General features: G+C 38.6%; 1 protein-coding gene across 2 annotated transcripts; it reads left to right on the top strand.

Moving 5' to 3' along the window:
• The first annotated feature begins 1,699 nt into the window (after positions 1–1,699).
• LOC101174827 (rhombotin-1) lies at positions 1,700–22,714 on the top strand. 2 transcript variants are annotated; one of them, XM_020703797.2, is made up of 6 exons: positions 1,700–1,857; positions 1,985–2,083; positions 3,145–3,358; positions 15,166–15,291; positions 15,633–15,741; positions 21,933–22,714. In XM_020703797.2, the coding sequence occupies exons 2-5, from the start codon at positions 2,062–2,064 to the stop codon at positions 15,736–15,738; spliced, it is 468 nt and encodes a 155-aa protein (XP_020559456.1). In that variant the 5' UTR covers positions 1,700–1,857; positions 1,985–2,061; the 3' UTR covers positions 15,739–15,741; positions 21,933–22,714. The 2 variants fall into 2 exon arrangements, with proteins under 2 accessions (XP_020559456.1, XP_004069493.1); XM_004069445.4 differs by having other exon boundaries at positions 1,701–2,083.
• Positions 22,715–22,746: the final 32 nt, after the last annotated feature.

The raw sequence follows: 22,746 nt of genomic DNA on the forward strand, positions 1-22,746 counted from the left end.
AAACAGATGGGAACGTAACAGCATCAATAGTCATTTACTTAGTAAATTCCAAAGCATGAATCAAATGTATCCACTTTAAAAATAAAACTCTGCTCTCATCTCTCTGCTCTTCGCTTCTATGTTTAAACTGATGTCCTTAATTGATATTGTTAATTTCACATCAGTTTTTTTACAGGGGTTGGCCTTGTAGTGGAAACAAATCCGGCTGTTGGCTAAAAGTATGTCTAAATCTACAGAATTTAGGATAATTTTCCCTTTTTGTATTGGAATGCAACAGTTCACTTTCCCCATAATCCCTCTGAATACTGTCTGGAAACTGTTCTTTTGCACTTTTATATAACAAGAAGATCCAACTGTTTGGGGTTTAGAATTTCTCCTTAAATGTGCAAATATTTAGGCTGATTTCATAAATGAGTTGATAATGAAGCATTTTTAAATAAACATTGCACAAAATAAATCCTGATGCTGTGCAAACATAAGAAAACGATCCAGCATGTCAAGCTTTTGATGTGATGACTGTAAAGAGCAGTGTGTGGTTTGGGTTATGCATCTGATCTCTGCAAATTAGTTTTCCTTTTTGATCTTCATATTAAAACCAAAATGTGCAGAATAAAGGGTTTGTTTTGGAGAACATGATGGATATCTGGGTTGGTGGGTCCTCCATCTTTTTGTACTTTTCTATGTGTTCATCTATATTATTTAACTCGTTTATGCATATTGATGCTAGTATGCATCAAACCACTTCTGTTCCCAGTTCCCCCCCCCCCCCCCCAATTTAACATTTACTTGTAGCAAAAACATAAGTGTGACTTTTTTTTAGATAGATGGAAATAAATTCAGGCAGCAAGCGGTTAAGAGAATACGTTTTTGTTTCATGTGTGATTGAGCTGCTGGAATGATTATCATTTATGGGTTTTGTTTGAATCTGCTGACATGTCCAGAGTGCACCCCCCCCCCCCCCTCCTCTGGCCCCACATAAGAGGCTGTTCACTGCTCCCTTGAGGAGGATAAACAGCTTATTCCTGTGGAACTTTGAAAAGTTTCAATACAAGAATCTACAGAATATTCCTAGACTTCTTGTTATGACAACCTAGTTTAAGATCATCAAAACACGATCATGGAACTGTACTTAAAATATCCAACTACGGTGGCCCAGAAGGGTCACAACACAACACATTAACTTTATACACAACACACTAACACATTTTCTCCAGAAGAAAAAGAAAATATTGTGTTTAAAAAGGTTTCTCTTCATTTAGATCAGTCATCAATAAACACTAAATATGGGCAAGTGTGTAACTGCTGCACCAAACAATTGGGCTGTATTTTTAACCACAGCTTATCAATTTTGCATAGAAAAGCATATTGCTGTGGAGAGAAGAGGATGCGCGCATGTCAGCCACGGGCACCGGTGCGCATCTGCGCGCGCAGAGCTCCGCATCTGTCGCGCTGGAAAGCCCCGGCTTTCTACGGGTCGCCCCGGAGATAATTGGTGTCCTTGGAGTTGAATAAGCTCATTCTAAAACACCTCAGGCCGGGCTGTTCCGGTGTGTCACTGTGCATTGAATAATTGATTCCGAGAAGGAGGGGCGGCTCCTATCAGATCTGAGCATAATGACTTGATATAATTAGCGCTGAAAGAGGAGGGAGCAAGAAAACATTTGAGTGTGGGAGTTTTTCTTTTTTTTTTTTCTTTTTTTGCAGAGGGACAGAGAGAGGGAGGGAGCTGCGTGCAGGCAGAAGGGCTCGTTAGGGGAGCAGCCTGTGCAGATATACAGACATACTTGTGCTCTGACATCAGCCCAGATAGGACGCAGGCGCTCCCGCTTTCAGGACGCGTCCCCTCTGCCAGGAAAGGTGAGCCCTTCAGGACGCAGATCTCATTTATCCAGCGGATATATCTCACCGTCCCCCCCCTCGAGGACGATGAGGAACGAAGCCGGAGTTTGACTGAAACGCTCTTTTACGCGCCGCGTCCATATAGTCCTCGTCGACGCACGACGCAGGGAGGAGTGGTGTTTCTCCTGTGGCCGGACTGAAGCCCCTTTTTTTTGCTGAAGGATGGTGCTGGACAAGGAGGAGAGTGAGTTTCTTTTGTAGCTACACCTGCATGTGCTCCACTTTTTCCTGCTCTCATTGTTCCTGGCTGTGGTGTTCCACTGTCAAGCTGTAGTTGTGTTAAAGCCATTAAACTTTATCACTCTGGCGTGGGTGTGCAGGACCGCATTGCACTCACAGCCTTTAATTGACCACAAGACTTAATAAAAGAAATAGATGAAAGCAATAATTAGAAACAGGAGTTTCTACAGTGAAGAAGGACTGCAAAAATAATTACAAGAAACTGCCACAAATGAATTAAAAAAGTTCCTATTGTGGGAGTATTTTCAGTAAACCAAATTTTTAAAAATAGTTTTATAATACTGGAATTCATTTATGTCATCATTTGTGGTTGCCAATCTGATAGTTACTTGATATTAGTTAATTTTGAACAATTCGTTTCACTGAACTGATCCAGGACATTTTTAGCCAAAACTTCGGCAGTGTAACAGACATAAAATACCTGGTACTGAACAGTGCAGGTGACGTTTTCCAGATATCCTGTATTTCTTGTATGACAATCAATAATAAATCAAATATGTGTTCAAACAAACAAGTAAACAAGAGTTAATGTCAAATCCATTCACATTTTAGATTCCTAAAGTTCAGCCTCTGTTGTTTCTCCACATCCAAATAATCCAGAGGGAACATTATTAGAACATTCTAGCACACTGTTTGGTCACATGACTTTGCTAAATTCAAACACATGGACTGATCAGGTTTTGCTGTCATCATGTGGGTTGTCCGCTGTGACACACTTGGTCATTTTTCTGTTTTAGTAAAATAAACCTACCATGCCTCAATCCACATGGTATTTTTCAGTATCGATTGTAATCGATTTCTTTCATTTTGGAACGATTTTTTAAATGGTTTTGGCCGATTAATTGAATTTAATTAACAACTTGTCTAAAACCAATCAATCTGGTTGGATTGGAAGAAATCGATCAGTCAGTTAGTCGTCCCACTGTTAGTCTTATATACGGTGTGACTGAAGATGTTGCCTCCCAGACTTTTCATCAGTCTGTTGACCTGTTCATGTCTTTTCAGGCGTGTCTCTCGTGTCCCTTCAGTCCAGAGAGAAGCCGAGAGGTTGTGCCGGCTGTAATGGGAAAATCCTGGACCGCTTCATGCTGCAGGCCTTAGACAGGTTCTGGCACGAGGATTGTCTGAAGTGTGCCTGCTGTGACTGCCGCCTGGGCCGGGTGGGGTCCACGCTTTACACCCGTTCCAACCTCATCCTCTGCCGCAGAGACTACCTCAGGTGAGGCCTCCAAGAGGACAGTATGGCATCTTTGCAGCTTTAAGTCAAACATTTTGTACAAAGGAAATCGCAACAAGTCTGATGTGTTTCACCTGTTTGTTGGTGCAGCTCTACTGGGAATCTGCAAAAGAGCACATTGTACCTGAGAGGTTTAAGTGTTTAACCCTTGTGCTATCTTAGATGACCCCACCCTTACATTGACATGTTCTCCCTACCATGACAAAGGTGGATAAAGGTGGAAAGATTTCATGTAATCCATGGACACCAGTGAGGTTCACAAATCATTGAAGAAAAAAAGGTTCAGAGCACTTTCTAGTGGGTCTAGATGACCCAACTCCCAATGTTAAAGTGCCTAGGATAGCACAAGGGTTAACAAAGCTGGCAACTAATGCTTCAGTCAGCATTTAGCTTCCAGTTTGGAAAAATGAATGCAGTTATGGATCAGGCAGGCTGCTGACCTTTCAGCATGATCTGATCCATTGTTAAATCCATCCATCTATTTTGAGAATCCCCTTTGGGGTGACTGGCTTGCGGGGGGCTAGACCAGTTACTGTTGGGATAAGGTGGGGTTAACTTCTGACACACATTCATACCCAGGGAACAATTTAGAGTCACCTGTGAAGCAAGTTTTTGGACTGTGGGAGGAAATTGGAGTGTGCATCCACATGGAGAACATAAAAACTCCACACAGAAAAGACCCAGCTGGGATTTGAACCAGAGACTTTTCACTGTTAGGTGAGAGTGTTAACCACTACACCACCCATTATTTCTTATTGTTAAAGAAATATAAAAAAAAAATAACGTCAGAAGACAGCAGCTTGTTCTAAATGAGTTCCAGGTTTGGTTTTCCAACAGTTTTTAGTGAACGTTCACTCGATTGTATTCAGACTGCTGTCAAGTGGACTCTCCTGATCTGAACTAAAGCATGTAAACAAAACCGTGTGACTAAAGATCTCTTAAGTCATCGGTCAGGAATTACGAGGGTGGGGCAAAGCAGCTAGAGGCAGAAGTTATGGAAGACTTGCACTTTTAATTCATTCAAACTTTGCTCACAAATTTTGAACGTCTGTATCAACGTCAGGATGAGCACTTTGTACTTTACTTTTGGTCCGGTTTGAGTCATTCGGTTACTGGCATGACTCAACTGACATGACAAAATTGAATTAAGGCTTTGAATGAGTAAAAATATTGTGGTTACATTTCAATATATTAAAATCCATTTGAAAATCTCAAACTAATAGCTAGAGTAACAGTTCTGATTACACTTGGACAGGCGGTTACTGGCAAGAAGATGGCTAAGAAGGTACACTGAACAGTGTTTATGACGTATAGATTGTCATATCGATCATATAGAATGTATGCAATGTGTATTGATTAAACTGCATTCATCCAACCACATTTCATTGAATTGTTGTGTCTTATCGTCGTGGTGTTATGGCATTGTTTTTGAGAACTCTCTAAAGGAAACTACAAGGTAGCTTTTAAGTTGACGTCACTGTAGTGAGACCCAGGGAAGCATGTGAGAAATGTTTTCAGCGGTTTTAAAGAATAAGGGTCCAAGTAAGAAGTGGAACTCTTTTTTCTGTTTTATGTCTTATGACAACCGGCTACGGTGGCCTTTTGGTTCAGTTGTTCCACTCTGGGCACGGACCATATGAGGAATCCTGAGGAATGCTGAGAAATCTGATTTCCACTCCATTTGGAAATAAACAGAGAACACCTCAAAAAATGGGTCAGAGAGCGGTTCCTGGTCCCAGACCGGGGTCCGCTTGGGTGTATACCGACTGAATTTTTTTTCCAGATTGTTGGGGGGAAAAAAAGTTAGTCACAACTGCCCTTACGGGTGGCTACAGGTTGCATGGGGCACACATTTGGCCTGGACAACATATCAAGGTTGTCTCTGTGATGGCCTTGTTGAACCCACAGAGTAAAAATGTGCATGCACAGGTGAACACTTATACAACATGTATGAGTGAAGTAGGTGAGATGCAGGCATGTCTAGAGCTGTTATGTGTGGGATTTTTGATCACTGCGGTGATGAACAAGCAGGAGTCGCGGTGTCGCACTCAACCGCACAACAACATTCTTTATTAAACCGCTCTGGAGTAGAGCTATGACTGTGTGGGAGTTTTGATCACCGCAGTGATGAAGCAGCAAGAGTCGCGTGGTGTCAGGACTGTTGCGAATCCCCCCCCCAACGCAAAATCCTCAGGCGAGCGGCCGTGTCCCGTACTCAAGAACGCACGCAGCTTGTAATGGAAATGAATACAATGGAAATTAATAATTAAGACGCTGTAAAATTGTCGTATTTCCTCGCCAGACGGAAACTTCTGTTGTACAATGAGGATGTGTATGTGCTGAAACCGCACACCTGTGTAAGAAGAGAGAGCGCGTGCAGCGCAAGAGGGAGTGAGAGGCGCGGTACAGAGAGTGAAGGAGAACAGTAATGAAAGGTTTCCCCCAGAAGCCCTTTAACTCTGAACACAGGACTAGCAGAAAAAGTAAATTATCAGCAAAGATGAATGTGTTTAATGTGTTTATTATAGTTCCTATCACGCACCATATGCAGAACTTAAAAAAAAAAAAAAAACGTGCGGTGATGATCCGGTGATGCGGTTATTGTCACACCCCTAGGCATGTCATAAGAATTTGTTCTTTTTTTAACAACCCCAAATCCTGCGCAGGGAGCCAAATAGTGCTGTTGATATGATGAGTCTGGGCTACTTGCGTACAGTCCGACTATGCCAATTCCGGAAATTAGGTAATCAGTGTGTAGTTTGTGCGGACATCCTATGGGTATCTTACATATCACCTGCACACCTTGCGCGCTGCACTTGCCCAATGACTAGAGTGTGGCGTAAGGGCATGATGTGACAGCATCACATGCATGTTATAAGTGTATGTAACTTGCATTATCCTATATACTTCAAGATACACCTACCACATGCACAAGAACGGTGCGTTCCTTTTCCATCATGTTCCTTGAGGTGACCGTATGAGCCTCAAGGGAACTGCAAGACACACCTGCGCTCCCCTTAAGATGTGACCACCTAGAAACCTTGTCCGCCTACACTGTCAACCTGCCAACACACTAAACCCACTCAAGCCATCAGACAGCTATATGTTTTTGAAGACTTTTAATGAGCTGAAAATCCTAAAAACTCCTTAAACACTTTTGCAGTTACTGTTACAATAATACATAAACAAGTCAGACCTTTTAAAAATGATGATTTACTACAAATTCCAGCCTCATTTATTGCTTTTTCATACATTTATTTGATTTATATTTTCCCAAGATGAACTGAAAACCAACATTTAGCACTTGCACATTTCCGCATACAGAAGGTATCTGGGTACAAAATACATTCAAGGAGCTTACAGGATATTAAAACCTGGCTAATAAATAAACTCAATGATTTACGTGTTGCAATGAGGCCAAGCATGACGTTTTTCTTTTCAGAATTTAAATGTGGAGGTTTATCTTTGAAAGACAAAAGGTCAAAAGTGTGAAACTTGAGAAGGTCATGAAAATAAGTAAAAGCAGAGAAAAGATCCAGACCTCCCTCTTCCAAGCGCATTTATGAAAAAATTTGCTGTGATTTTATATTTATTTTATTTCTTAAAGAGTTGTTTTTATTATAACTTGATTTAGAACTTATAAAGGTAGTTTGCTGTGGTAACTCCTTTAAAAGAGAGCCAATAAATAGAATTTTTATCTTGTAATTTATGCAAAACAATTTACAAATTAACAAGGCCGGAAAGCAGAGTTTCAGTTAATAAAAAATTATAAATAAATAAATTCTTAAATAGTAGTGACTTATTTTATTTTAAAAAAAAGTTGCTTTTAAGACATTTACATTTATTACTATATGCTCTCAACATCTGTGTTTTCATTACACATGTGTGCAAACCTTTATTGAAATTCTACAAATGTTGAACAACACAATTTCACAATTACACTGTTTCCATTAAATCATAATTATGTGAATAAACATGGCAACAGATGTGATCAATACCTCGATTTACAGCAGATACAATAACATTTCTGTCATGGCACTAGCGCTCATCATCATCTATCAAAGGAGATGTCTGCGTCTTCTTCCGGCCATGGAGCGGCGAGCTCCTTACACATGGGAGTGGCTAAGGATAGAGCCATTTTGGTGATTTTACAGAGAAGCTGCGGATCCAACAATTCCACATGACGCTCTTAACTTCTGATGAGCTGTGTGATGCTGTGAGACCTCCTGTGGCGCCCGCAAGTTCCTACCAAGAAGCGCATTGGCATCACTACAAACTGGCTGGCTGTGGAGAGTTGTTGGTCATATGACTCATTTTAATCGAAAAAAAGTCTCTCCATTGCAGTTTTACAAAATGTTAATTTCGATACGCCTCAAAACTCAGGATAAATGTGAGTTTCTTTCAAAACTGTTCTGTTTCCATTAGGCGAAAATTACTATTGAAAATCCAATTTGTGCAATTTCATAGTCAATGGAAACGCAGCTAGTGACATAACCCTTGTGCTATCTTAGATGACCCCACCCTTATATTGACGTGTTCTCCCTACCATGTCAAAGGTGGATAAAGCTGGAAAGATTTCATGTAATCCATGGACACCAGTGAAGATCATAAATCATTGAAGAAAAAAGGTTCAGCGCACTTTCTAGTGGGGTCTAGATGACCCAACTCCCAATGTTAAAGTGCCTAGTATATTTATTAGTTGTCTTTCAACATATTTTTGGAAAGGTATTTTAGGTGGAACTTGCACATTCTTTGGCTTTTTTACAACAGCAGTTAAAGGATTAGAATGACACAGGCAAGAGCCTGTGTCATTCTAATCCTTTAAGAGTTAATATGATCACATATTATTATGTGATCATATATATGGATATAGTTAACTATAACTATTTATTAATATAAACTAAATATAAACTAAATAAAGAAATATTTTTAATGAAATATTAGTTATTTTCGCAACTCATTTTCTACCCGGAAGTAAGACGACTCGATCCTTGAGGCTCCGCCTTTTGCGCCTTGTGGGTGTCGCCCAAGCGTTTTTGCAGATCACTGCTAGCTCCGTGGAGAAAGTGGGTGTGTGTGTTAGCCTGAGGGCAACCCTAGCAGAACCGACTCTTCCTGGAAGGGGCTGTTCCTCACTTATCTGAGTCACAATGGGAGAACCCGCTCGTTTTTTGTGGATAGTGAGGGGCTGGTGCTCAGAGTGCTGGTTTTTAGAGGAATACTCAGTGATGCACGACTGGAGCAATATGGGGTTATTAATATAATACATCATAATGCACTAAAAGGCTCAAAAAAGGTGATTTTGCATGGTAAAGGCCCTTTACTGAGATGTCCTTTGCTAGCAAAGGTGCTGCTGTAGCTCACTCTAATGTGGTAATTATTTAAACCTTAAAGCACATGTGTCAAAGTCAAGGTCCGGGGGCCAAATGTGGCCCTCCATGTCATTTTCTGTGGCCCGCGAGAGCATAAACATTTTTAATTTCTTAAAATAAAAATTGGTGTGTATTTATTCATATTTAGGGGGAATTGGACTTGAAATATTGGATTGGGCAACTATACATTAGGACTTAAACACTGTCCATATAAAATAACCTGACAGAATCAAGTTTAAAAGGATTTATGCTAGAGTAACAAGAAAAACCTGTGTTTTCTATGCAACTGTAATTGTCACTTTAAAAAGTTATAATAAATAAATGAGTTATTTAACATTAAGGAGTGGGTAAGTTTATTTTAGTTACATGTATAAGTTATATCAGGCCCTTTGAGGACAACCACTATGCTGATGTGGCCCTCTGTGAAAATGAGTTTGACACCCCTGCCTTAAAGTGTCAAAGTAAGAATATTCATTTTTATGGCGTTTCTTTGAGAAGGAGATAAAACAATTTAAACTTCTGTTGCTATTAGCTAGCTTTTTTTATTTTTAGCAAAGCTAGCGAAGCCATTAACCACCCAAAAAGTTAAAACTCGTTTTATTTAAGACACATGCAGTGTTGTATGACCTACATCTCTTGACCTAATGCCAATAAAATGTGATAACTTTTATTACAGGCATTGTAGCAGACTACATATATTTACAAAACACAGTTTCAAATAAAGGTCTGACTAAAGCCTCTAGTGTCAGAGCTCAAATCAGTTTTTATTTTATTTTTTTACTTTAAAAACTTTCTTGTGGTGTTAGGTCAGCAGGAGAACTCCTGATTTCTCAGCCACATTGCTGAGCTCATGTGTTAGTCTCATGTACAATCCAGCTGGATTTGGTTGGGGCTAAGTCGCTCATTAGCTGTGCTGCACTTAAGAGACCAAAACCCTTTTGACAGTTAAATTGGCTAGATTGCCTCCTGTTTTCCTCATCATCGCAAGGGTGCAGACCAAAAGCCTTTGAAGAGCGGGATTAGAACCATGTGATTTTTTTTAATTGGACCATTAGTAGAGAATTAGCATTGAGCTTCGTAGCCTCGTTAAGGAAAGGCAAAAAACCCACCAGGTGCCCGTGAAGGACTCAGGCTCGTTAGATCAGAACATTCTGTTAATTAGGACTCGCTTTTGTTCCCGCGTTAGTCACTCACTTGATGACGTTTTCCATTTGTTGCCTTGGTTGTGGGGTTTTCAACGCTTTCCTCTGTTACTCTATGGAATCCATTTTTTTAATAATTTCCTCCCAAGACTCCCTTTTTTCTTTGGCCTCTAATAGACGATGCAAATCAGCCACTTGTCTTCATCAGTTTCAGGCTCTGAGAGAGCTATTTGTTCATTCTGCTGGAGGTGAATGAGAGGTGAAACCATCTGCAGATGGCTTGAACATTACTTTAAACAGCAGCTGAGGAGGTTCTCAGGTAGTTAGTTGGATTCGGAAAAGAGTGATAAATTCATCCTGGTGTATAAAAACTAAAATGAATAATTAACAATAGTTTCCTTTTTGTTTATCCCCACCAGATACGCTTATATTTTCTTTGTTATGAGAATTATAAGGAAATGACTCTCATAAAAAACAAACAAAAACGGTTTGCTAAAAAAAAGTGCTTAATTTGAACAGAAGGCAAACCATAACCTCCTCCTTATTAAAAGACAGGAGCACATTTACTTTATTCCCTGCTGACTGTCTGCATTGTTGGAGTCTTTAATCAAACTGTTTGCAACGATGGAAACTAAATAAGTCTTTTAACTTAACAGCCAACTGGTAACAGCTTAGATCAGACTGAACATGTCAGACAAAAAAAATAGATTAAACTACAACATTTTAATGGATGACCAATAAAATCAATTATATTTAGATCCAAGTGCAGATACTAATGAAGTGACCATAGTTTCTGGAGAAAAAGTCATATTTCTTTGCACAGTTTAGCTAGGGGTGCGGCTTATACTCAGGTGTGACCTATATGTGATTGTTTATCAATAATTATACTATGGTCCGGGTTAATACTTGATTCTGATTGGCTGTTGGGTGTGCAATAAAAACGGATATACCACAGTGAGAACCTCACACCTAAAAAAGAAGTTCCGATCACATGGATTAAATGTTCTATATCACTCCGCTGGATTCCTTGAAAGAAACTTTAGCTTCTTCAGTTGGACAAAAACAAGCGGTAAGAGGTGAACTTTCTCTCTGAGCTGATGTTTTTTTAGCCCATTGCGATGATCAGCATATAAATCCCTTTCCTTTGCCGCTGTAGTCCAGGTCTATGCCATGACAACGTGCCGCACCACGTAACAAATAGTCCGCTTTTTGTGAAAAAGCGATCCAAACTGAAAAAATAACAAGAATAAAATACAAAAAAACTGGTTACATTTTTGAAAGTGCCCATGGTATAAGCGGGTTAATGGCCAACAAAGTGTGCATTATCAAAAATTAACGCACTTTGCGTCGGATGGTTCAGGCTAAAACGTAAACACCTCTAGAGGGCACTGTAGCTGAGAGTATCAGTATTCGCTACTGCCGGCATTGGAGAGGCAGAAGCGCCGCTCAGTTTGATGCTGTGTTCAAACAGTCTATGGTTCACACTGATCATAATTAGCCTGTAAAATTTGCGTCCGACGCCTCTCTTTGGACATGCGTCAAATCCGCTGCTGGAAGCTTTTCCTAAAAATGTGTTCATAAACTTGACACTCCGGACATGTGTGGGAGGATCGTTCAAAGTATTTAGCCTCATCGCCACATGGAATAATTTACTGCATCTCATTTGCAATGTATGGAACACATGGATGATGTTGAGAGATCAGGTTTATTTATTTTGAAGAGTTCTACAAAAGTGTCGGTGATCACGTCTCCATGTCTGGATACATGAGGTCATTCAGAGACGCTCTCAGTACAGTGAGCTTCACCATCTACTGCTGGAGCTGCGTCTGAATGTCGGCCACTTTCAGCGGTACTTCTGTCTCTGTGACCCAGTTTGATGACTTACTGTCCCGCATTAGTCTGAGGAGAGAATAAATAAAAATTATAATAAAATTAAACGACCTTTTCATCATCATATTGATTTAAATACGAAAATATCATAAGGTTCAGGAGAAAAACAGATTGTTTTTCCATGTTGGTTTTGGGCTCCACTGCTGATCATGTCATCAACACGTGACACGCCAAAGCTGAGTGCCTGGTAGGTTGACCCAATGCGTCTTCTTTGCCAAAGGTCAGATTAATTAACTCTTAACGTGACGCGCCACAACGCCCGAATTGTGCTCCGATGCCCAAAACACGGTGCTACTAGGTAACGTGATGCGTCCAACACTCAAAACGTGCTGCAGGACCTAATTTCTCATCTGTTTATTGACTTAACATTGAAACTGGACGCCCCAGATCGCGTTTGATGGGAACGCAGCTTTATGTAGAGCTTGGCAGAATTGTTCCAAAGAGACATAGAGCAGTGTTTTTCAACCAGTGTGCCGTGAGATATAGTCAGGTGTGCCATGGAAAGTTATCCATTTTCACTGATCTAAAAATATTTACCATTGCCAGGATATCAGCTCTTTGTTCATCCAAACTGGCCCTGATAAAACACAGAGTAGTTAGGAATATGAAATATCATATTATTTGATTCTAATATAGACATTTGATAAGAATGACAGTGGCTGCAGCTACAGCTTTGTTTTCTGAAAAGACCCCCCCCCCCCTTCAACTGTCTCCACCAATCATTCTTGGACCCTTAATCATATGTCATCAGTCTGACCAATCAGAAGTGGTCAAAGTCTTCACTTCCTTGTTCCGATTTAGCTCATAAAGTCTCTGAGTTCTAACAAAAATACCAGCTAAAGTTCGTCTTTAGCGGTGTAGCTTTCCACAGAATCTGGTGTCAGACCGTGGAACAAGTGAACAAAACAATGAAGCTCAGAGATGCTAGTCTGTCTGCCATCTACGGCAGTTTATGCACTCCATCTCCCACAATACATTGGGTTAAAGTGACAGCATCTCAGCACAATGAGTCTTCCTTATTAAACGTCTTGAAACCACAAAGAACGCACATCAAACATTTTTTTAATATTCTTCATGAAATCAGAGGTCAACAGTTTCGTTTCTCCTTCAAGGTTTGTGTTTATTAACAGCCAAACATCCCAGAGTTTGGTCCAAGTCATCTTTCCAACTGAAACACTTTTCTTATAATGTCTGGATTGAAGGATTTGCTTTCAGACCTCAATCACTTTTGAAAATTAAAAGTTAAGCTTAAACAGAAGTAATAACAACATTTAAGAAACAGGATTGAGGTGAAGTGGTCAACAGACACAGTTAAACTAAATTGAAACAAATGAATCATCTAAAAAGAAATACAAAATTTTTGTTAAAGTTTTCAAGGACTTCATGTTTGATTTAGACAAGAGACAAACTAATCAAACTTCAATATGTTCACTTTTTGTGTTACAGAAAACATAAATATAATGTAAGTCTTTTGTGTAAAATTTATCAAACACATTGTAATCATATAATTGTTCAAAAATTACAGTTGCCTTTACACCAATATTTAAAAATAAATCACTATTTAGAAATAATATATTTGTGTTTTTGTGAGGTCACATAAAACTGCATGTTAATAAACTAGAGGAAAAAACAACTACAAGGGTAAATTTTCAAATAATTTAGTTGAAAATTAGTACTGAAAACTAACGTAAATTGTATTACAACTTTTAGAAAAAACAGCTACAACTTCCAGATCAGAAAAATGCACAAGAGATTGTGGAGGGACTGTACATCAATACAGACTATGAGTTTCTCCTTTTTTAATTTTTGGATGCTGGTGTGCCCCTAGATTTTTGTCAGGGATAAAGTGTGCCTTGGCTCAAAAAATGTTTAAAAACACTGACATAGAGGATGAAGAAGTCAATGGATTTATTGATTTGAAGTGACATAAAGAGACTTGGTTAACTTGATAGCATGTTCTTGATGCCGTAATGCAGGAGTTCTCAAAGTTTTTGTAGCGGAGGGCCAAATTAAGAACTCAACATTAGACTGGGGGCCATTTTTGGTGAAAAAAATTGCTTAACAGAAATCGTTTTTTTTAATAACTTTAATGACCAAGTGTCATTTGTACAGTTAACCAGGCCCTCCAGATGTTTTCCTGGAGGTTGCTGTCCAGATCTTCTACTCATTTAGTAATTGTATCATCTGACAGACTTTTGCTCTAGACTAACAATGTCAGCTACTTTCAGCATACATTGGCTTTTCCCCGTCACTTAAGGACTTGCTATGCCGGACCATTTCCAAAGCCACAACGTAGTTAGCTTCTGTCACTGCTTCACTGGATTTACCCATTTTTGTAAACATCTGGTGTGCAGCATAGCCTCATTGTTGGAGCTTATTGTTGAGCTCCTCGCCAGTAAATAGTTTTTATTATTTGTAACATAGTGACGATTTATATTGAATACTTAAAGCACTGTATTTACCTGCTTGCAATCAGGCACATGACTTTATCCAGCCTATGAGGTACGACAAAGTAAGCATTTGTCCACTTAGCTTGAAAGCACCTTTTCTCCTCGCCAACACAACCTTTTTCCTTAAAGGAACCTGCTCTGGCTCTTTGATTGAGGGCCACAAAAAATCTCCCATCAGGCCGCCATTGGCCCCCGGGCCGCACTTTGAGAACCCCTGACACAATGAATAACTGAATCATATGTTGCACTAATGATTCATGAAGCTAAATAAGCATCAATGAGTTACGGTAGAGTTTATTCAGTTTATTATTGTTATCTATACTGTTATTATGATTTGCCTTTCAAGATAAAATATCTCTTCTTGTTCCTGTACTTCGTTACATATATTTTTTCCAAAAGTACAACTTATACTCCAATGCGACTTCTTCTTCTTTATTAGTTTTTTGCTGCTATGATTTATACTCCAGATCGACTTATCAAAAAAAAATATAGTAATCGTAATAATTAGCACTATAATTTACTTTTAACAATGAGTGTTTTTAGCTGCTTTGGCACATTATAGCTACAAGTCCAGCCCTTTCAAATTCTCAGAGTTGGCGGCCAAACTTGGAAGATGAATAATAAACTTAATGGATTGTTGCAACCATAGTTTAATGACTAAATGGCAGTTCTTATTATGAGAAACTCACCGAGTCGTCGCTTCGTAATTGCAATTGGGAGAATGATCCAAATCGTTCTCCACACCTGAAGTAGCCAGCAAAAGTTCAGATCCTGGCTTTTAAAAGATTGTTTTGAAACGGTGCATGAGCAGCGTCTGTGAGACACAGGGGAACCCTTTATCTCAGCGCTTTCTTCTCCCTGCAGATGCTATCTGAAATGTATCCTTGTGTGCATCCAGATTAAAGGCCTGCTGGTCACCCTCTCCCCCTCTGCAGGCTCTTTGGGGTGACGGGGAACTGCGCAGCGTGCAGTAAGCTGATCCCCGCCTTTGAGATGGTGATGAGAGCCAGAGACAACGTCTACCATTTAGACTGCTTCGCCTGTCAGCTCTGCCGCCAGAGGTAAGATTAGGGGAGCAATTAGCCAGGGAGATCAAATTCAGTTGACTTATCTGGGAGGTGTACTGTGAGCTCATTGGTCATTATAAACATATTACCAGTGCTTTGTAATCAGAACGTGATGAAATCCACCCAGTGTGAAAGCTGGAGGGGTTAAAGACTTTGTATATCGCTCGGAAAGTTAATCAGGCCGCAGTCACGCAAGATTAATTTTCTAATTATCACAGCAGTGAATGCATGATCTATGAAAACACGGATGCAGTGCTGGTGGGGGATGTCATGATTAACTTCAAGCCAAGCGAGAGTCAAGGCTCCCTGTTTCATCATTTTACTTTTCTCCGCAGATTTTGTGTGGGAGACAAGTTTTTCCTCAAGAACAACATGATCTTGTGCCAGCTGGACTATGAAAAAGGCCATCTTAATGGTAGCTCTGAGAGGCAGCCTCAATAAGAGGTAATATTCTGTTGACGATTAATTGCAGCCTCAAACAGCTGACAGAATGAGGTAAACCATGCACACTCATATCTGGAAGACGGTGTTGTATGAGACCATATAAGGCTGAGGACATTCAAGCCCAAAAAGAAAACTATGACTTTTACTCAAAACTATGCAATAACAACAAATAAAAGTATCATTTTGTATATAAAAGTGCTCGTTTGGAGTTTAGTTTGACGAAGGCCTTCAGAATTAAATGGGGCAGCACTCCTCTGTATAAAGAGGTCCCCAACTCTCACTGACCTGCTAATGTACTGGCCCCTGGTGTCTTTCCAAACTAAAATTACTCAACATTGGACATTTAGCCAAAGAAGAAGGTTTTGTTTAGCATCAGTAATGCAACACACATGTGCATGTTATCCACTCAGGGACAAAGACATGCTACTCAGACATGCTACTCAACCCTATTCCATAAAACCTGATTTTAGCTCTGATGGGTTCACATTAAAGTGATAAAATATTAGCAACCATAACGTTTGTTTAAAAGAAAGGGCATTAAAATAGTCAACACACAGAAGATCGTGGGGAAAATGTGAACATGTAACATCACAATATAAAGCCTCATGGTAAGACTACACCAGAAAACTTTATGGTGACATTTGTAACTGTCATTGAAAAGGTTGATAAGTTAATAAAAAAACAAATTATAATTAATAAATAATCATTTAAAGTTATATTTCTGATGGCTTCCATCGGATTTAATGTTATTGTTTTATTTAATAAAAATATTTTGGATAAAAAAAAGCTTTTTTTCTGTAAGTGGCCCACTTTACACTAATGTGTTAGCATAAATTGAGCCAACCATTTCAGCTAAAATGAGCCAAATGAGCTATGTTATGAGTTGACCTTTGTCAAATATTTTGATAGCTCCCCTTATTAAAAGTTATTAAAATATAAATATATCAATATCATTATTAACCAATTTAGTTGTCACTCTAAATAAGGAACACTTCCAGCTTTAAAAGTTTAAAAATTCATTCTTTAACAGTTATTAATTTATAAGTGTCTATAACAAACAAGTTAACAGATGTCACATTTCAGATGAAACTTTTGGGACAATTTTTAATTAGCCATTTTGGTTTTCTCCCTAAATTCCAATAAAATAATAAATTCCATTTTATTTAATGTAGGTTTTCTTATTTGCTGCCTTATTATTTCCACCATATTGTAGCTTCCTTTGCTAGGGCTGGGTGGATAAAACCACTTATTCAATCTGGACCAAGCTTACTAAATCAATATCAATCCATAAAAGTAGAGATCGATCTTTTATGCTTTTCCTTTTCCGGTGACCTGATACATAACAGTAGTAAAGCTAAAGTCTGCTAGCTTGATGCTAACACATAATGGAATTTCCTAAAGGACGGCTAATGCTAACGCTTGACATACATTGCTGACTAGATGAAGAGCTTTATGTCCTCACAGGCATGAATTTTCCAAACTCTTTTAAGGAAACTTTTTTTTAAGTAGCCATTTGTGGTCTAAAGCCCAGTTTTTGCAAGAATCATCTGGAATCAAATTTAATGCTTTAGCGCCACCTACAGCCCAAACTGAAACGCCCTCCAGGAGAGGCAGAGCATTTATTTCTGTAATATGAGTTAGTTTAGAGCCTTTACAATGTTAATGATCTGCACATTTTTGTTGGAGCTTCTCTGTTTGAGAAACCATGAAACACTGTACAGTGTTAACAATCTCATTGGTGTATTATTTCACCAATACATGTTACACTGTGGGAACTGTATCAGATTAATAGTAATATTTTCAAAACATATATAGATTATTATTATATTTCTATAGAATATGTCTAATTGTGTAAACCTTGTAAAATTGAAATTGAATCAAACTGAGTGAATTGAATTGATTCAGGCTCTGGTCAATCGGATCAAATCAATTCTAGAAAATCATTAGTTTTACCCAGTCTTAGTCTTTATAGCTTTTGTATACATCATAACGGAATAGCGAATAACTCTGTCAGGTTATGCACTTTAGTATCTTAGAAAGCCTTAATTCATCTTAAATGAATGCCACTTTTATTGAGATATCATGGTTTTGTCTTTACAGTACCGCCCAATTACAAATATGTGTGATGTAAAAAAGAATAGCTACTTTAATAAAGTTGTTTCAAATTAAAGGCCTGCAAAATAAGCTCAAGAAACTTAAAATGTATGTGTTGTTTTGTCGGATAGCTCAGTGTGATTTGAACAGACAGTGGTCATCCTTATATGTTTATGTTGTCCTTAATTCTCCTGGTGGCGAGGTTGTTCTGCAAGTGTAAAATTAGAAATGCCATTTTTGGGTAAGCATGCTGTGATCTACAGGTCTATATTCTATGTTCTCTTGTAACTGTTTTAGTTTCCCCCTCACATAAAGCCCAGGGGACTCGTTAGGAACAGGTTATCAACAACATCCATTCTGTTTTTAGACTGATAGGAATGTATGTCATAGCAAAGGGGGTCAGGATGAATCATACCCTGATCTGCTCATCAGTATTTGAACTGAGGTTTGCTTTTCTGAAATGTCGATTTAGATGATAAAAAAACAAACAAGTTAAAAGACCAATTCCGATGAAAATGGTGTTTTTGGTGTTTGTAGCATGCATTTTTTTGATGATGAGGAAATATATAAAGAAAATAAGCTCAAAATTGTATTTCTGAGTTTTTCTTTATGCAAATTATTTTTAAATTTTGGATAAAAACGGCATAATCATGATTAAAAGACCACTGGGAACACTTTTAAAATCGATCAAAAGATGATCATAGTAAGACTTTAAACTTGTTGATAGACTGTATTTTTGCACATATACCTTTTATTCCCCATCTAGTCCATATTGTTATGTTTTACAATAACATAAATAAAAACCTTAATCTAAAAAATCTATCTACAATCACAGTTACACCTGATCATAACACACCACCGCAGTGCTGGAAGCTCAGGTTACTCTTTAGCAATACTTCTAATTCTAATGCTAATGCTAATGCTAATGTTAATGCTAATGCTAATGCTAATGATTATCCCGGTGCGGAAAGTCTTCACTTAGTGTACTAACATATATCAACTGACACACTAAAGCTATGAACAAACAACCAACAAGACTAGTTAAAACACAACTAAAACTGACAAACACAAAAACTAAACAACACAACATCTAAACTCCCATGATGCATCTCTTCCAGCGCTTGCCTTCCAGGGAATTATTTGTTATTAAAAATCAAAAAAGTCAAATGTTTGCACTCAATGACACAGATCTCCTCCACAGCACTTTCTTATTTGAAGATGAACTCTATCGTGTTTTCTTTTCTGAGTATTTAAATACTTTTTTTGTGGCACAGACTCACAATCTGATTGGCTATTGCCACTGCCTGGCTCTTGCTGCTGACTGCACATGGAAGCCTGCTTTTTGGCTCCTGGGGGCCTTGGGCAGACTCAACCCAGAACACAAACCAACAAAAATATGACTGCATGAAAACTTCTCCATCATGTACAAGACTGTCACATGTGACATTTTCTAAGAAGATAAATAAATGTTATTTACGTATTAATGAAAAAAACATAATAGAATGTACTTATACAAAAATATTTTGGCTAGCAGAAAAGATTTTGCTTGTGTATCACATCACTGGTTAAACACTGAAAACTTGAAAGCAAAGTAACAAACTGTATAGATGCTAAATTAGACTTGATTAAACTAGACCAAAGGAACAACAAATGACAATTAGGAACACAATCTAACAAACTACAAGTCAGATTTGTACTTATTTTAAAAATTATTTCCTAAATGTTTTTGGAAGAAGAATTTAAAAGTTAAGCTAAATTAAAGCCTCAAAACTTGAACAAAGAAGTCATTTTTAGCTGAGAGCAGTCATTGTTGTGTAAGTTTGGAAGAAACTGTCGTGGGATTAAAGACCTGTCAGTTAAGATGAAGGTCATCCCAAATCAAAGATGCAGAAGGCAGAGAGAAGAAGAAATAAAGGACTCACAGAAAAGCAACCTTCTAGCAAATCAAACAGGTAGAATGAAATATTTAGAAAGAGAGGTGCATGTCAGAATTTCACACTTTTTAAATCTCCCTGCACTTCTTTTAGCATTTAAGTTTTAGGTTTTGCAGACAGATCCTCCCTCACGGAGAGGACTCATGTTTAGAACTTTCTTTATATTAATCCAAACTCCAAGCACGTGTAACAAATCACATCCTCTGTCTAAAAATTGTTTTTCTTTTCTGCCTTTAGTTGAATCTTTCCAGGTTTGTGCTGAATGAATGTAGATAAAATGTGTCCTTTTAAGATACATTTTGATGAGCTGAAATCCATGATGGGAAAACTCTTGGACAAAGTGCAGACTAACATTTTGCTTGGACCGATGAAGTAACTAAAATGCTGTACTGTACTTTGATACTTCTCGCATATGCCCAAAGCCTGAGTCACATCCACCTGTACTGGGTTGATCCATACGGGTGCTGCATGTTTTTGGGTTGTCTGGGTCCGTGGAGGGTCGTAAGGAGGAGAATCCACATCGTAGGAGGAACACAGGTGTGTCTTGCAGTTGGTGTGGCCACCTTAAGGGATGTCATGACAATGGAACGTACCATTGTCGTTCATGTGGTGAATGTATTATTAGGGATTTGTAAGGATAATTTAAGTTACACGTACTTATGACATTCAGGTGAATCTGTCGAACGGTGCCCTCACGCTGCACTCTAGTCGTAAGTAAGGTGCGGGATGATTCAAAAGATTCAAAGTTCACATGAAAACAGAATGGTCTACAAACTTCTGAGGGGCTTTTTAACCCTTGTGCTATCCTAGGCACTTTAAGATAGCACAAGGAATAAAATAGATTCCCGTTCCGGGCCTTTGTCTTTTTGAATTTTGCGATGTATGGTTTGTACACAGCACTTAGTCATTTGGCTGCTTTGTTGCTGTGACAGCCAGCAGATATTATTCCATTTTTTCAGTATTGTTTACCAGCTTATGAACTTGAAAGAAAATTAATAAAAGAAATTCTGCAGGATTTCAGCCATTCAAAGCTGTTTTAATACCCAAAGCATTCTTTCAGGTTGGATGAAGCTACTGCGGCGGCTTTGTTGTCTTCGGATCTTCATCTGAGTCAGTGGAGGAGTTGCTTTAACAATCCCCCCCCACCCCCCCCCACACACACACATTGTTAGGTGGAGACATCAGTCTAACTTTAAGATGGAGTTGAGGCACGGGATTATAAAGGATTGGTTCCTTTTTTAAACATATTTGTCATGGTTTATGATCTGCAGATGTTCAGTCGGAATTCCTCAGACTCCACCTGCCTGAACAGCAAAAGAGCATTTTAAGATTTTGTGATGCGGTTTTGCTTTTCAAATTTACAAATTATCTTCTAAAAAAGTAAAAAACAATGATAGTAAGAGAAACGATGAGTTCTAATCTGCTAGAATATCTCATCATATTTTGATCTATGGTCAAAGTTTCCCAGTGGTTTTTTTTTATTATGATGACGCTGATTTGAGGCAAAATTAAAAAACTTGAGTTGCTTTCTTGGACATAGTTTCTGCAGAGCGGCAGGAGTTCATTACATATTCACTTCTAAATTGTGGACGGGACCATTGCTGCAGGGTAAGCCTTCCATCTTTTCCCATCATCCTTCTGTTTACACGCTCTTCAGCTGGCTTACGGACTGTCACAACCCCCACCTAACATTACCGGTGCAACAAAAATGGTGATCAATATTGGAGCCATCCAGTCGTTACAGTTAAGATCCATATTCCAGCTCAGACGAGGAATACAAGACGTACATGGATCTATTTGTCTGCAAGTGGATGCATCAGGACAGAGCAGAGCAGAGAGACTGTGGATCATCCAGTATGATTTCTATATCACAAATATGATATTTTTCAACTGCCATTTTCAACAATAAATCTGGAGCATAGTAATAATAATAACAAAGAAATACTCAGAAATACAGTTTTATGCCTAATTTTCCTAATAGTGTCCTCCAACATCAGAAAATGCCTCAAGAACAAAAAACACCAAAACCCATCGCTTCCTCTCCTAGTTTTTTACATTTCAAGATGAAAAAATCTAATATTTCAGGTAAAATTTAAATTTGACGTGATTCTGATTAGAACTATTTGATCTGTGTTATTCTTCCTTTTGTCTGTTCCTCTGCAGATGAAGAGAAGGAACCACAGCGAGGAGGCCAAACCCTGAAAGTGACAGCAGAACCCCCCCCCCCCTCTATCCAGCCTCTTTCTTCAGACTGAACCCTGCTGAGTGGGGAAAAAAAGAAAAACTAATTACACATAATGGCTGCAGCCTGATATTTGAATTTTTTTATTACAGAGCAGCTATCACTTCCCACCCAAACACCTCATGGATGAAACGCAGCCAATCAGGCCACACACAAACCGGAGCAGCCGGTCCTCTGTGGTTGTCCAGTTGTTCTGGCTGCAGTCAACCGTACCCGTTGGTCCGAGCAGGGAGCCTTGTCACGGATAAAAACATATTTCCAACTGTTTGAAGCTTCTGCAAAGGATGAGGAGTTTGTCACACTGCCTGCCTTTCGAGCTTGTAGTTATTTAATTCTTTCCTTTAATCTCAAGCTGATTTTTCTTGCCTTATTAAAGTGGATTTTTGTTAACTGTTCCAGTGGTTGTTATTGATCAGGACAGCACGTGCTTTTAGAAGAAGATCCGCATTTTCACGTATAGAATTATGGGTATGGAAAAGTACATTCGATTTTAAAAAAAATCATGATTTGTTTGTCTCAACCATTACAAATGTAAGCTCTATTTGCTGCTGTGTTTTGATTTTTTTGCTTTCCATTTCTATATAAATGAGTTTTGTTTTTTAGATATCAAGTCATTTTGTTGTTATGTTTTTGAACTGTGTAAATTATTATGAAAGTATTTAGTAATAGCCCCACTGGTTAAAATAAAAAGTGTTTTAGCTCCAGCTTTAAGCCAACATTTTTCAGACAATTTTA

This window comes from Oryzias latipes, chromosome 6, assembly GCF_002234675.1.
Source record: "Oryzias latipes chromosome 6, ASM223467v1".
Classification (NCBI taxonomy): domain Eukaryota; kingdom Metazoa; phylum Chordata; class Actinopteri; order Beloniformes; family Adrianichthyidae; genus Oryzias; species Oryzias latipes.

What these genes read in the sequence shown, in the direction of transcription:
- LOC101174827 (XM_020703797.2), top strand. Translation starts at nt 2,062, where the DNA reads ATGGTGCTGGACAAGGAGGAGA. An exon ending in GGTGCTGGACAAGGAGGAGA is followed by an intron (nt 2,084 to 3,144) that starts GTGAGTTTCTTT and finishes ATGTCTTTTCAG; the next exon opens with GCGTGTCTCTCGTGTCCCTT. An exon ending in TGTCAGCTCTGCCGCCAGAG is followed by an intron (nt 15,292 to 15,632) that starts GTAAGATTAGGG and finishes TTTTCTCCGCAG; the next exon opens with ATTTTGTGTGGGAGACAAGT.